The sequence below is a fragment of the Ursus maritimus genome, unplaced genomic scaffold (assembly GCF_017311325.1).
Source record: "Ursus maritimus isolate PB19 unplaced genomic scaffold, ASM1731132v1 scaffold_6, whole genome shotgun sequence".
NCBI classification, from domain to species: Eukaryota; Metazoa; Chordata; class Mammalia; order Carnivora; family Ursidae; genus Ursus; species Ursus maritimus.
The window spans coordinates 3,016,135-3,029,616 of record NW_024426774.1 but is presented as its reverse complement, the minus strand read 5'-3'; the positions used below and the strand labels follow the sequence as shown (position 1 = coordinate 3,029,616).

The 13,482-nt window shown below is 44.9% G+C and overlaps 1 protein-coding gene across 2 annotated transcripts in view; it reads left to right on the top strand.

The window, feature by feature from the left end:
• The window catches only part of CPSF3 (cleavage and polyadenylation specific factor 3), a 42,643-nt gene extending 29,481 nt beyond the window's left edge, over nucleotides 1-13,162 (top strand). For both annotated transcript variants that reach the window (XM_040622822.1, XM_040622823.1), the window contains 5 exons: nucleotides 553-647; nucleotides 2,557-2,644; nucleotides 7,453-7,522; nucleotides 10,545-10,641; nucleotides 12,973-13,162. In XM_040622822.1, the coding sequence (XP_040478756.1) occupies nucleotides 553-647; nucleotides 2,557-2,644; nucleotides 7,453-7,522; nucleotides 10,545-10,641; nucleotides 12,973-13,074 (452 nt within the window). In that variant the 3' untranslated portion in view covers nucleotides 13,075-13,162. The remainder of the gene's footprint in view (nucleotides 1-552; nucleotides 648-2,556; nucleotides 2,645-7,452; nucleotides 7,523-10,544; nucleotides 10,642-12,972) is intronic.
• Nucleotides 13,163-13,482: the final 320 nt, after the last annotated feature.

Sequence of the window (13,482 nt, the reverse complement as noted above, 5' to 3'; positions counted from 1 at the left end):
GTAGAAAGAAAGTCTTTCTTTTTTTTACTTCAGATCCTCATATTAGAATTATAGGTCATAACACAGAAAGTTAATAAAATATGTCTGAATTAACCCTTAATTAAGAGGTTCCTGGGAGGACCAGAAAAGTCTCCGCTTATACAACAGAATATTTCTGTAGATGGATGAATCCTATGAAGACAGAAGACAGAACTGACTAGTTGGCAATAGTTAACTAGTCTCATGTTAAATTTTAAGATGCTAATGGCTAAATCTCTTATACAAACACAGATGTATTTGACAATCACCAGAGTTTGTAACTGATAAAATGTTGAAGGTCCAAGGTAAATCCTGCCTTGTTATATGAATTTTTTTTAATACATGTTGAGATCTTTCAGTTGCTTTAAGCCATTCACATAAAACTGACTTAGTTATTTGAAATCTGACTACACAAGTAACTAAATTTTTCATTGTGTATCAAATTTATTTCAGCTGTCTCTATAAACAAAGGAATAATGATGCCTCTAGAAGATTATCAGAAAATTATATACATCTTGATATTCTTTTTTTCAGGTGATGTGGAAGAATTAGAAATTCAAGAAAAACCTGCTCTGAAAGTATTCAAAAATATTACTGTCATACAGGAGCCAGGAATGGTGGTATTAGAAGTAAGATAATATCATTTACCTTAACAAGGAGGGGGAAAAAATTTAAGACTTCACATATAATTGTAGAGAAAATTTGTTTCTTCTCAATCCGGAAAAATATATATATGTGTGTGTGTGTGTGTACATATTTTTCTTGCCCAAATCAGCTTTACATATGACATAGCTGAGCATTTTCTACGTAGTTCCAATAACACAGAAACTAATACTAGGGGCACCTGGGTGGTTCAGTCCGTTGAGCGTCCAACTCTTGATCTCAGCTCAGGTTTTGATCTCAGGGGGCTCCACACTGGATGTGGAACCTAGTTAAAAAGAAGTGAAACTAAAATTAAGGCTTAATATTTAGTATGTGTAGTGAATATAGGTTTCACATGAGAAGTCTCAACTAATTTTGTGATAGCCGTGGGTGTCTTCAGTTATATGAAAAGATCCAACAGTCCGTTAAGCAACTGCCTTCGGCTCGGGTCATGATCCTGGGGTCCTGGGATCGAGCCCCACATTGGGCTCCCTGCTCAGCAGAGAGCCTGCTTCTCCCTCTCCCTCTGCCTACCACTCTGCCTACTTGTGCTCTCTCTCTCTCTGTCAAATAAATAAAATCTTTTTAAAGAAAAAGATCCAACATTCTCAAGATAAAAATCAAATTCTGTTATAAATGAAACAAATAAACTTGTCACAAAGTGCTCTTAAGAGAGTGGAATTTTGAAAATTCAAATAAGCAATATTAAGATAACCCAGATACACAAAGGCTAGAAACCATTGAGTGTGGTTCCTATTACTAGAATTTTAAATTCCTACTGGTAGAATTTGGGACTCAGACACCAAATTAATTTGGTGGTTGATTTTGATAACTTGGCATCTGCTAAGTTCAAAGAACTTTCAAAGGGAACTAAAATAATCCAGGGAGGTACCTCATTTCTTTCTCTGCCTCAAGGTAGAATCCTATGTAAATTCCCCATCTAGATGGTCCGCTGTTCTGTTCTTATACGTTACTTTTTTTTTTTTTTTTTTTTTAAGATTTTAACCTTTTCTTTTAGAGAGTGGGGGAGAGAGAACGCGCGTGCACAAGCTGGGAGAGGGGCAAAGGGAAAGAATCTTGAGCGCAGGGGCGCCTGGGTGGCACAGCGGTTAAGCGTCTGCCTTCGGCTCAGGGCGTGATCCCGGCGTTCTGGGATCGAGCCCCACATCAGGCTCTGGGATCGAGCCCCACATCAGGCTCCTCCGCTATGAGCCTGCCTCTTCCTCTCCCACTCCCCCTGCTTGTGTTCCCTCTCTCGCTGGCTGTCTCTTTCCCCATCAAATAAAGAAATAAAATCTTTAAAAAAAAAAAAAAAAGAATCTTGAGCACAGAGCCCATGTGCGGGGCTCGATCTCACAACCCAAGACCACAACCTGAACTGAAATCAAGAGTCGGACGTGCAATTGACTGAGCCCCCCAGGCGCCCCTGACACATTAGGAAAGGCACTTGTTTCTGAAATAATTCACCTGGTCCCACCCTCACTTGGCACACGAGGGAGACTGTCTTGGAGCCCTGGGCATGTGCGGGGGCAAGGGGGTCCTAGGCTTCGTGTAGGAAACAAAAGGAGGTGTTTAAAAATACTGCCCTACGCGGTTCTCAGGGGTCTGCATTTGCTCCCAGTACCGAGTTACTGCTGCGCGAGCTCGGACAAGTGGCCTGTGTAAGTGCAGGTGTCCTGAGGATCAGGCAGGGGGTTGCCCGTAAAGCCCTGGCCACGAAGGAAGCGCTTAGTACATCTTAGAGAAGTCCAGTATTGCTGATCTCAGGAAACAGCGAATGTCAGTGAAAATGCACGGAACGAAGTCCCGTATGTACGGTCCGCGGATGAGCGGGTAGTCATGGTTTTTGTGGTCGGCCCTATTCCCACCTTCCCAATTCTGCCTTTTTCTTCGCAGTGGCTGGCGAACCCTTCCAATGATATGTACGCAGATACAGTAACAACCGTGATACTGGAAGTCCAGTCCAACCCGAAAATAAGGAAAGGTACAGAATGATTGCATTTTTGTCAATTCTTTCACTTCTCCCATAGTCTGTGAACTAAAAAGCAGAAGACAGAATCCTAGAACTTGAAATCTGCTTGTTCCACGCTGGTAGCCTTCAAGATACAGTATGTGCATAACAGTGCGTGTTACTCATATTTTAGTTCTTGTCCTGGGTCTTTATTTGTGCTCTTGCCAAAAATCTGGTTGCCATGAACACTAAGATAAAATTCCTTAGTCACGGTCCTCTCAAAAACAATTTAATCAGAAATTCCAAAATACTGCTGAATTGAGCCAGCATGTCTAATAAGAAAATTGGCGGCCCTGTTGGTGTTCAGTAAAACCCGTTGAACAGAATGGAATCTCCCCTTAGGGCAATTTTGCAGTCACTTTATGTTTTCTAAGTAGCCATTTTCAGTCAGAGAAGACACTAGCGAAGATATCTGTGATTTCTTTACAGTTGCATTCTAGCTCATACATAATTCAGTGTAACATTGCATTGGCATGGAAGGTAGCTACCCTCGAAGAATTCGGGGAAGCCTCCCAGCCTTTACCCTTCTCATGGTACCAGGTCTTGTCCTCTGAGAGAACGGTTCTCTTTTGAAATTACAAAAAATAAACAGGTAGTCCTTGATTGCAAGAGGAAAAAAACATTTTTCTGGATACTTAATAATCCATTGTCTTGTAACTGACCGCATCTATATAATAAAACGAATAAATATCTAGACAAATCTAAATTATTCATCTGAGGTACAGTGTTGGAAATTGTTTTGAGTAATAGTAAAAAATTGTAAAAGTGTTCGTCTGGACACTGCCGATGGCTGTGTTAGTTGGATTAACCAGTGGGGAATGCACACCCCTGTGTGCGTGTGGCGTAGCGGAGGGAGCTGTGCGTCTGCACGAGCCACGGGTCACGGCAGACCCTGGGTTCTCCCGGGATGCTCACTCCGGCTGTGCCCCCGAGCGCAAAAGTACACGCCTGGCAGAACAGCTCCAAAGGCAGTTGTCAGGTTTTTCTTATTTTCCTGTTTTGCATTTTTCTTATCTTAGGTGATAAAAATATAAAGGACAGAGCACAGGGCGGGGTGTGTGGGAAGGAGGACCTTCCTTGTGCAGACGTCACAGCCAGTGAGTGGTGGCGCTGTGAGGGGCAGTGACGTGAGCGCGACAGCGTGAAGGGCAGAGAACAAGAAGGAAAGGCTCAAACCCAGAGCTCTGAGTGGGCACACGCTTCAGGATCGATGCCCGCTTCCCTGAGAACACAGCCGGCCTTCCCTGTGTATCTTGGTTCGTTCGGTTCAGATCAGATGCTCGGAATTGAATTGCTTTAACCTCCTGGACCCCTTTCTGTTCACTGCATTTTGATGACCCTTTTGTAAAATGAAGTCTGTCTCGTGATATAATCACCTGGTGTCAGTGTTTTTGTCAGATATTTGTGTTGTATTCTGAAAAATGAGACTTCTATGCAAAAATGGTGTGTTTCTAGGCCGGTTAGGATGCCGGGGAGTCTTCAGGACTGTTCACGTCTTAGCCGCCCTGAGCCCAGTTCCACGCTGTGTGGTGGGGCAGGGGTTACGGGCGTGTTGGGCCTGAGACTGTCAGCTGTGTTGTCCAGGTGCCATCTGCAGCGATGATGAAGCCGCCGCTTAGGGACTGTGCTGGAAAACAAAAACAGATAATCACCAAATATGTCCTGTCTGTGTCGACCAGGAAGGAGCGCGTGAGCTGCCGTAGACGGGCCTGACTTTATGTTGCGCATTTCTCTTAGTGCTCTGGTCCACAGTCAGAGTGCACCTTTACTCTGATCTGTGCTGGTGGAATTAACGATGGCTATGATATTATTAGTGATCCACTTTTAATAACAATGTAAACATTGCTTCCTCCGGTTAGCCTCTGGGCACGTCACAGGGCTTCATTGCAGGCAGGTTAGAGGAGGGTTTTTCCATGAGTTAACTGCTGAATTAGCTGCCCTGCGTTCCCCAGTTCTGCCCTGCTTTGTGTTGTATTGAGAAAAGGAGATTCTGTTCTTCTAGAGTAACGAGGTGCTTGCACAGCCAACATTGATTTGACAAATATTTATCGAGCACCTTCTGTTGGGCACGTGTTATTCTTAGGCGCTCAGAGCACAGCCGTGAACACAGCAGCTCGTTCCCCTCTGGGAGCTGAGACTCAAGGGGGCGCTGGCGCAGCTTCGGAGGGCTCGGAGCGGAGCAGACGTGTAGGGTTTTATGGACCATTTTAAGGATTTTGGACTTGTAGTCTGAGCGAAGTGGGTTACGTTGTAAGGTTTTTAAAGGGTCGCGCTGGTGCTCGTTGGGAGGAGACTGGAAGGGCAAGTAAGAAAGCAGTTGTTTCAGTCGGAGCTTTTGTGGCCGCGCAGCTGGGAGGTGGGCCGTGTGGGTGGGAGGTGGCCGGAAGTGCTTGGGTTCTGGAGATGATGGTGAAGGTCAAGCCAGCAGTGTCTCCTGCTGGGTTAGATACAGAGAGTGAGAGAAAGCAGACAAGATGAATTTCAAAGAGAGAAGGCAGTGACCCAAGGAGTGTTTGTGCTACATTAGCCTGGAGAGCTGTCACCCATGGGGCGAAGTGACAGGGTTTTTAACAAGCAGGACTCACTCCTTCAGAAGATGAAAAATATCATGAGGACGGACACACGCCCTCTTCTCTTTTGCTCCGCGCTGAGAGGTGGAGGACGTTCATTCTGTACATGGATCGTGTAACGAATTGACTTTCTCCCATCCAGACTTGGTATTTGAACTTTTTAGAGCAGAGTCACCAACCAGGGCCCACAAGCCAAGTCCAGCCGTCCACCTGTCTTTGTAAAGTTTTATCGAAACACGGCGATGCCCGTTTGTCTCCATGCTGTCCGCTGCTGCCTCAGATGATCGGGCCATTTCCAGAAGTTGGCCAGGCCTATTCTAGACGCACCTTCTGTGAACAGGCTGATTCTTCTCTGCTAGTATTTCACTCCCTTTTCATTTCTCAGCCTGCTGAGACTTGGGTCCGGATTCTGGAAACACAGCTTGTGTTTGTATCTGTGTGTGTTTAGCCCCAACTTCAATTTCTGTATCCCCCTGTTCTCGAGGACACACAGCCAAGCTTAAGCATTTTCAAAATGTATTCGTTTATGTTCTCCTATTCCATTACGTTCTTCTGTTTGACCTGCACCTGTTTTCAGCACGTCCGTGTCCCAACACACACACCTGCTAGGGGCAGGTGTACCTAGGTAACTGATTTCACATCGTCCACACCTAATCTCGTGTATCTGAGGAGTTTGTCATGAATATTAGTGATGAACAGGCAGATATGCATACGTGGGCACTCACATGTTGAGTTTGGAAAGTTTCTTTTAATAGTTTCATAGCTTAGATATTTTTTAATGTATTTTATGAGATTTGACACCTCAGTTAAATGTTTGTTTAATACTTAACAGAATGATTATAGTTAAAGTAAAAAGTTTTATTATATAGCTTTCTTGGCTGGCATCTGGTTCGTTGTATATCCAGTTAAAACTCAAACTATTTATTTTACCATAAGGGAAAAAAAACCTTTTGCGACTGTATGTTGTGATGGTTTAACTGCACTTCTTGTGATCGTTTCGCTGTGTATACAAAATCAAAGCATCATGTTGTCTACCTGAAACTAACAGTGTTATATGCCAGTGAGATCTGCATTTTTTAAAAAGAAGGGAAAAGCCTCATAAAGTAAAAGCAGTCAGAGTAACTGTAGTCTGACTTACAGAATAATTTAGGGAAATGACAGAGTAGGTTCACTGCAATCAACTTGAAAACACATCACTGCACAAAGAAACGTCATATTCTTTAGCTGTGAGCCCCCAGTCAAGACAGCCACTAAGCTACTTACTTTTCCTTTCTCCCACTTTCTCTCTGGATTTACCTCTTCTGGACCTTTCATAAAAATGGAATCATAATGCACGGTTTTTTGTGCCTGGCTTCTTTGACTTAGCATAATGCTTTCAGGTTCCATCCACGTTGTCGCGTGAATCAGGACTTCATTCATTCTCATGGTGAAATAATTTTCCATTGTATGGATATACATCCTTTTGTCTCTCCATCTATTAGTTGATAGACATTGGGGTTGTTTCTACCATTTGGTTGTCATGGATAATGTTGCTCTCGGCATTCATGGACAAGTTTTTGTGTAGATGTATGTTTTCACTTCCCTGGGAGCAGAGTTGCTGGGTCGTATGCTAACTGAATGGTGCACTTTTCGGGGAGCTGCCAGACAGTTCTGCACAGTTTTGCCGCTGGTGATGGGCTGGGAGGCACTGACTGATGTCCCGGGCCCACTTGAAACTGCAGATCGTCTTCCCGAACCGTCAGATTACTGTGTTTTGGGAAGGGGAAGCTAAGTAATCCAACCGGTACACGATTTTAAATAGTAATTTTATTAAAATCACCATAGGTGCATTATATATAGTAGAATGCAAAAGTTATATAATGTTTTAGGTAAAACAAAAGCTTCAGAGATCTCTAAGCCTGGTCGTGCCCCCCGGACTCCTGCAGTTACAAGTTCACTTCCGCTCATACATGAAATGGGGAAAAGTTTGAGGAACGTTACAAATAAAAAGTAAAGTAATCTTACATGTCATTTTGCGGTTCTGTATTTAACAAGAACCAAAGGTAAAGAGATGGAAGTAGCCGTTTGCCTCCCAGGTAGATGGTTGGTTTGTCACTTGAAGGATTCCGTAGTTGATCACCTTACCTTATCAGTAACTGGGTTCCCATGGTTGACTCGGGGACTATTCTAAATACGAATTTGGAAATTGACCTCTGTGGCTTTTTTCCCCAGGTGCGGTGCAGAAGGTTTCTAAAAAATTAGAAATGCACGTTTACAGCAAGAGGCTGGAGATCATGCTCCAGTAAGTGCTGCCCCCATTACTGCCCCACGGGGGCGGGGGGCGGGGGGCCGGGGTTTAGTTCGGACTTCCTGATGGCCGTGGGGCTCAGACGGGTCACTTCACCACTCTGGATGTCTGTGTTTGTATCTGTAAAGTGGTTTGAATCACATCTTTCCAGCTAACACTCTAGCTGGTTCCAAGTACCAGTGACCTTGGCTAGCCATGTCTGGCATAGTCCACTAACATTGATACGTCATTACTAAGGACAAGTACTAAAGTCTTCAGCTGGTGTTACTAGGCCTTCAGGACTTATATATATATTCTCCTTAAATGTGAATTTTGAATTAAGAATGGTTTTCTTCTGGACTCTTCTCAGATAGTGTGTAAACTATGAATTACCTTTAAACTGAGTATTTTTCTAAACACCAGATATTAGGTCTTTCCCCTTTTCTCAAGTACTTTTTAAGACTGATTTTGGGGGGCTCCTGGCTGGCTCAGTTGGTGGATCATGTGACTCTTGATCTCGAGGTCATGAGTTCAAGCCCCACAATGGGTGTGGAGCCTACTTAAAATAAAAAAATTTTTTAAATACTGATTTGGGGAGTTTTTCCTAGATAAAACAGTAACTTGCATCATAGTGGATAACCATCATTTAAGCTATGTATTATGCCAAGAAAAGGAAAGTTAAAAGATTTGAATTTAGTTTTATAATTTCCACATCTAGCACAGTGCCTTGAACGTAGTATCACAAATTCTTGTTAAGTAAGGGACTGCTTCTACTTTTTATTTTCCACTTTTATTAACTGCCTCTATTTTTTTTTTTAAGATTTTATTTATTCATTTGACTGAGAGAGAGACAGCCAGCGAGAGAGGGACCACAAGCAGGGGGAGTGTGAGAGGAAGAAGCAGGCTCCCAGCAGAGGAGCCTGATGTGGGGCTCGATCCCAGGACTTTGGGATCATGCCCTGAGCTGAAGGCAGACGCTTAACGACTGAGCCACCCAGGCGCCCCTAACTGCCTCTATTTTTAAATCGAAAGTTACTTGACTAGACATCTTAACAAAAGGCGGCGCTCTGCATGTTTGGAGGTTTTATGTTAACGTTTCTGTTCCTTCCTTTCCCCCAAATTCCTCACTGATAATCTTTTAAGCAGCCAGTTAGTAGCTTTTAAAAAATGGATAGGCTTTCAGGGGTCACCTTGCTAGAAGAAGCTGCCACACGTCTTCAGAAGAATGTTCTCGGTGTTGCCATTTTGATTTTAAAAAGCATCCCTGTCGTACTGACTGGAAAGGAGCTCTCGGGGTGGGGACAGGGACAGGCAGTGCCATTCCAAAGGCAGCAGGTGCAGTTAATGGTCCCACCCACCAACCCTCCCCCCCCCCATCAGAGAAGCCCCCGTCCCCGACTCTGTCTGCAGAGGCTGCGCTCTGCAGTTCCTGGAGTCCGACCTGCCAGCCTGAGGGTCCTGCTCATTTGAGATCTTGGACGCCTGGGACAGTCGGGTGAGACTGCAGGACTTCACGCAGGAGGGATAATACACACGCAGCCACACACACTTTTATCTTTGACGTCGACGGGTGAGACCCCGTCCCCCGCAGCCCCTCCTGGGAGTCCAGGTTAAAGAGTGCTTCCACAGAAGGCAGGTGTCCGTGCCCTGCTGAGCCTGCAGGGCACGTGACTGGAACAGCTGTGCGGTTGGGCAGCGCTGTTGCCAGAAGCTTCGGGGGAGAGTGAACCAGTGTTGCTCTGGACCGGCTCAGCCTCCCCCGTCGGTGGCACCAGAGGGAAGCGCGCAGGGCTGCGGGGATCCGTGAGAGCCGGCCGCCCCTCCCGCCCTCCTCTCCCCGGGCTTGCTTGCCCTGACCCACCACCTTGTCCCTCTTCCTCACCCTTCCACACACACACACTTGAACTGTGAGAAACAGAAATACGGACTAAAGAGCCAAAGCTTACATTCACCTCGTGACCGTGACATACTGAGTGTTTAGACTTCCCAGGCTGATCATAATCTAAAAACTGCAGCTGCGTAAACCCTTAGGATCGTATAGGGGTCAATTTATTGGTTTCTTTAAACAAACCGATAATTGACGACATGAACATGAAACATTTTTCCCTGCCTTTTGAATATATTTCTGTAGTTAAACTACAGCGGTTTTCCTTAGTCCTAGGTTACCCAGCCAAGTTTATTCCAACGTATTTATTACCATTAACGTCCTGGAAGAGTTGGCGGCTGGCCGCCCCCTACCGCCCCCCAGCCCTCCGTGGCCTCAGCGCTTGCCCGGCAGGGGCTGACCCGCCTGGCCTGTGTCCGGCCTGCTGCTTGCAGGTGCCCGTGTAACTGATGCGGACGGACGTGGAAATCAATGATTAAACTCTAGCTTCTCAGTGACAGACGCGGTGTCTTAGTGACTTTCATCCCTAAGAAGAGGGCACACAGCAGATGCTCAGTGAAGAGTTTAACTGAAGGCAGGCATTTGAAATTGACTCGGAGGAGCAGAGAGCGGGGGCTTGGCCGTTCACTGGAGATGCCTGCGTTTCAGCACCAGCTCCGCTGCCTGCCAGCCACGGGCTGCGAGCAGATCCCTTCCCTGCGTCTTGTTTTCCTCCTGTGTAAGGGGCTTCTTACTAAAATTGCTTCTTACTAAAAGTATTGTAAGTGAAGATCATGTGTGTAAAGTGCATAGCACAGTGCCCGCTGGAGAAAGCATTTTTTTTTTTGTTTTAAGTAAGCTCTCGGCCCAACGTGGGGCTCGGACTCATGGCCCTGAGATCAAGTCACACGCTCTGTTGACTGAGCCAGCCAGGCGCCCCTGGAGAAAACAGTCTTACTAAATGATAGCTGTGTACTTTACCCATTTTATACAATTAATAAAATATGTGAAGTTACATTAAGTACATCTCAGGAATAGAAGTATAGATAGAAATATTCTACTTCGAAACTAGGGGTTATCGTCAATGTTATTTTCCCCCCAATATATAAAAATACACTTGACTTACTTGTTAATGCATTTTGCACTAATATTGCATCTTTGTTTACCATTAAGGGACATATTTGGAGAAGACTGTGTCAGTGTAAAAGATGGCTCTGTTCTCAGTGTCACAGTGGATGGGAAAACTGCTAATATAAACTTGGAGACACGGGTACGTAGCTGCTCCTTCCCACGTTTTAGGACATTTGGGAAAGAGAGTGAAAACAAAAGTAATCTCTGGTCTTACACCAGACTTTTGCATTTTGGCCTTTACTTTCAGTTTTTTTCCCTACATTTGCTTTTTATGTTATTTTATGTAAAGTTACACATTCCTGCTTTTTCTTTTTTTTTTTTTTTTAAGCTTATTCATTTTTTTAGTTAATCTCTACACCTAGCGTGGGGCTCGAACTCATGACCCCGAGATCAAGAGTCAGCTGCTCTTCTGACGAGCCGGCCAGGCACCCCATGTTCTTGCTTCTTCCCCGTCCTTTCCTGAGTATTCTTGCACCTCGCTGCACACCTCGCACCTCATTTCCCGTGTGTATATTCTGCAGCGTTTCCCTGTCTCACGAGAGGCCTCAGTCCACCACAGCATTTCTCGTATTTGGCATCCGGTTGACTCCACATTTTTTCAGAGAAGCCGTTCTCCTGTTTGTACCAGCAAGATCCAAGGGGCTTTTCCAATAATGGGGTTCAAGGTCGTGGGGCCCGCTCTGGTCTCACCCTAGAGATCCTGCATAATTATTTCATAAGCATAAATGAATAAATAGATCTTGTAGGCTTGTTTTTGAAGATTAGAACAGTTCTACTTAAACAGTCTAGGTTTTAAATTTCTTTTATGTTCTTTATGTAGATGCTTTGAGGAGACACTAGTTTATTTTACCCCACTAGAAAAATAAGCTAAGAACATAGCGAAGTGGTTCACTAGAGAAGAAGTGGATAGCCAGCAAGCACATGAAGCAAATGTTCAGCTCCGAGCCGCTAATAGAGGAAATACAAAAGTATAAACCTCACTGCTTATCACGTGAGCACGGGTGAACAAGAGTGCTGGGACCCCGTGCCGTAAAGCCGGGCCACGGTCTATTCTCAGGGGCAGTTTGGAGCAGGGAGGAGACCGTAAATGAGGTGGCACGTTCTTTCTGTAGGGTAGTTTGGTGAAATGCCTGGAAAGGCTCAGAAAAGTAACTACATTTATCCACAATTCCACTTACTGGATTTAATCAAAGAAAATAGACTAGTTAATAAAATAATTGGAGCAAAAATAAGTATATAAGGATTTCTATTCTAACATTGATTATAATATCAACAAAAATGCAAGAGACCAAAATATGCAAGAGGAGGAGACAGTAAATAAAATCACTGAATAGTGTGTGTGTGGTATACACCTGGACACGGAGGGCCGTACGGCCAGCCGTCAGGAAGATGGCGATGTGGATCGCTAAAGGGCACAGTTGTCCCCCCGCGTTACTGAGGGACAAGAAAAGTTACAAGATATGGTGTGCCTGGGTGGCACAGCGGTTAAGCGTCTGCCTTTGGCTCAGGGCGTGATCCCGGCGTTATGGGATCGAGCCCCACATCAGGCTCCTCTGCTGTGAGCCTGCTTCTTCCTCTCCCACTCCCCCTGCTTGTGTTCCCTCTCTCGCTGGCTGTCTCTATCTCTGTCGAATAAATAAAATCTTTAAAAAAAAAGAAAAGTTACAAGATAGCAAGTATGATAAATTGCCTCATTTTGGTTTTAAAGAAATACCTCTGTGTAGTTCAAAGTCTAGACTGTTATACACTGAAATGTTCATAGGAGTTATCATTAGGTTATCGAGTTAAGGGTGTTATTTTTTTCTTTCCTTACTAAGTTGTAATACGAGCAATATTTACAGTATGATAAAAAAATTTAAAACAGCAAATAGTGTTTTGTAGCTGAGAAATAACTCGAAGGTTATTAGTCTAAATCCAATTTCATACCAAATGTTGAGTAGATGAGCACACCCATCGCTTGCTAAGTAATTTGTATCACACAGACTGAGTTCCCGATAGTGTCATTTACTGGGTCAGAATATGGGCTTTGAAGTAAATCTAGTTCACTAGATTTTCCATTTATTCCTTTTTGCAAAATTAATCTCGAATTAGATCCAGTGAGTGTGCTGTCGGGCCTGAGGGCCGCAGCTCAGGGTCCCGAGAGGCCAGGCTTCTTGGACCCCCACCCCTCCCGGAAAGGATTCTTTTTTTTTTTTTAAGATTTTATTTACTTGACAGAGACAGACAGCCAGCGAGAGAGGGAACACAAGCAGGGGGAGTGGGAGAGGAAGAAGCAGGCTCATAGCGGAGGAGCCCGATGTGGGGCTCGATCCCATAACGCCGGGATCACGCCCTGAGCCGAAGGCAGATGCTTAACGACTGCGCCACCCAGGCGCCCCCCGGAAAAGATTCTTAAAGAGGATCAGTCTGGCTTCCGTAGCACACTTGTAGACACTCAGGGTGAAAGGCCTGTTTGTGCTTCCGCTTTCAGACGGTGGAGTGCGAAGAGGGAAGCGAGGATGACGAATCCCTGCGGGAAATGGTGGAGCTGGCCGCGCAGAGACTGTACGAGGCCCTCACCCCTGTTCACTGACAACGGGACGGCCCTGGATGTGTTAAAGCCTCTTTAACGCTGGACTCGACTTCTGTTACTTAAAATAAAATACGTTAGTTTCTCGGGAGTAGCCTAGTTACTTGTGACGTCAAATGGCCTTTATTACAACAGCTTGAGTGCTGCTAAATTACCAACTGGTCCGTCCGTCATTCCAGAGCTCCTGAATAAGCTGCCTATTATTTTAGAATTTGATTCTGCTTCCAGGCACGTGTGCAGCTGCCAGTGAAACCTTTCATCTGCTCGTAGCAACTCAATCAGGGCGTCTTAGTGTCCTTTTTAAGGAAAGAAAATGCATGATGGTATTTTCATATCCATATTCTGAGTGTGAATAGAGATTATCACCTCAAGAGCCTTTTCTGTTTCTTCCCTCCTGATACTCTTGGCAAA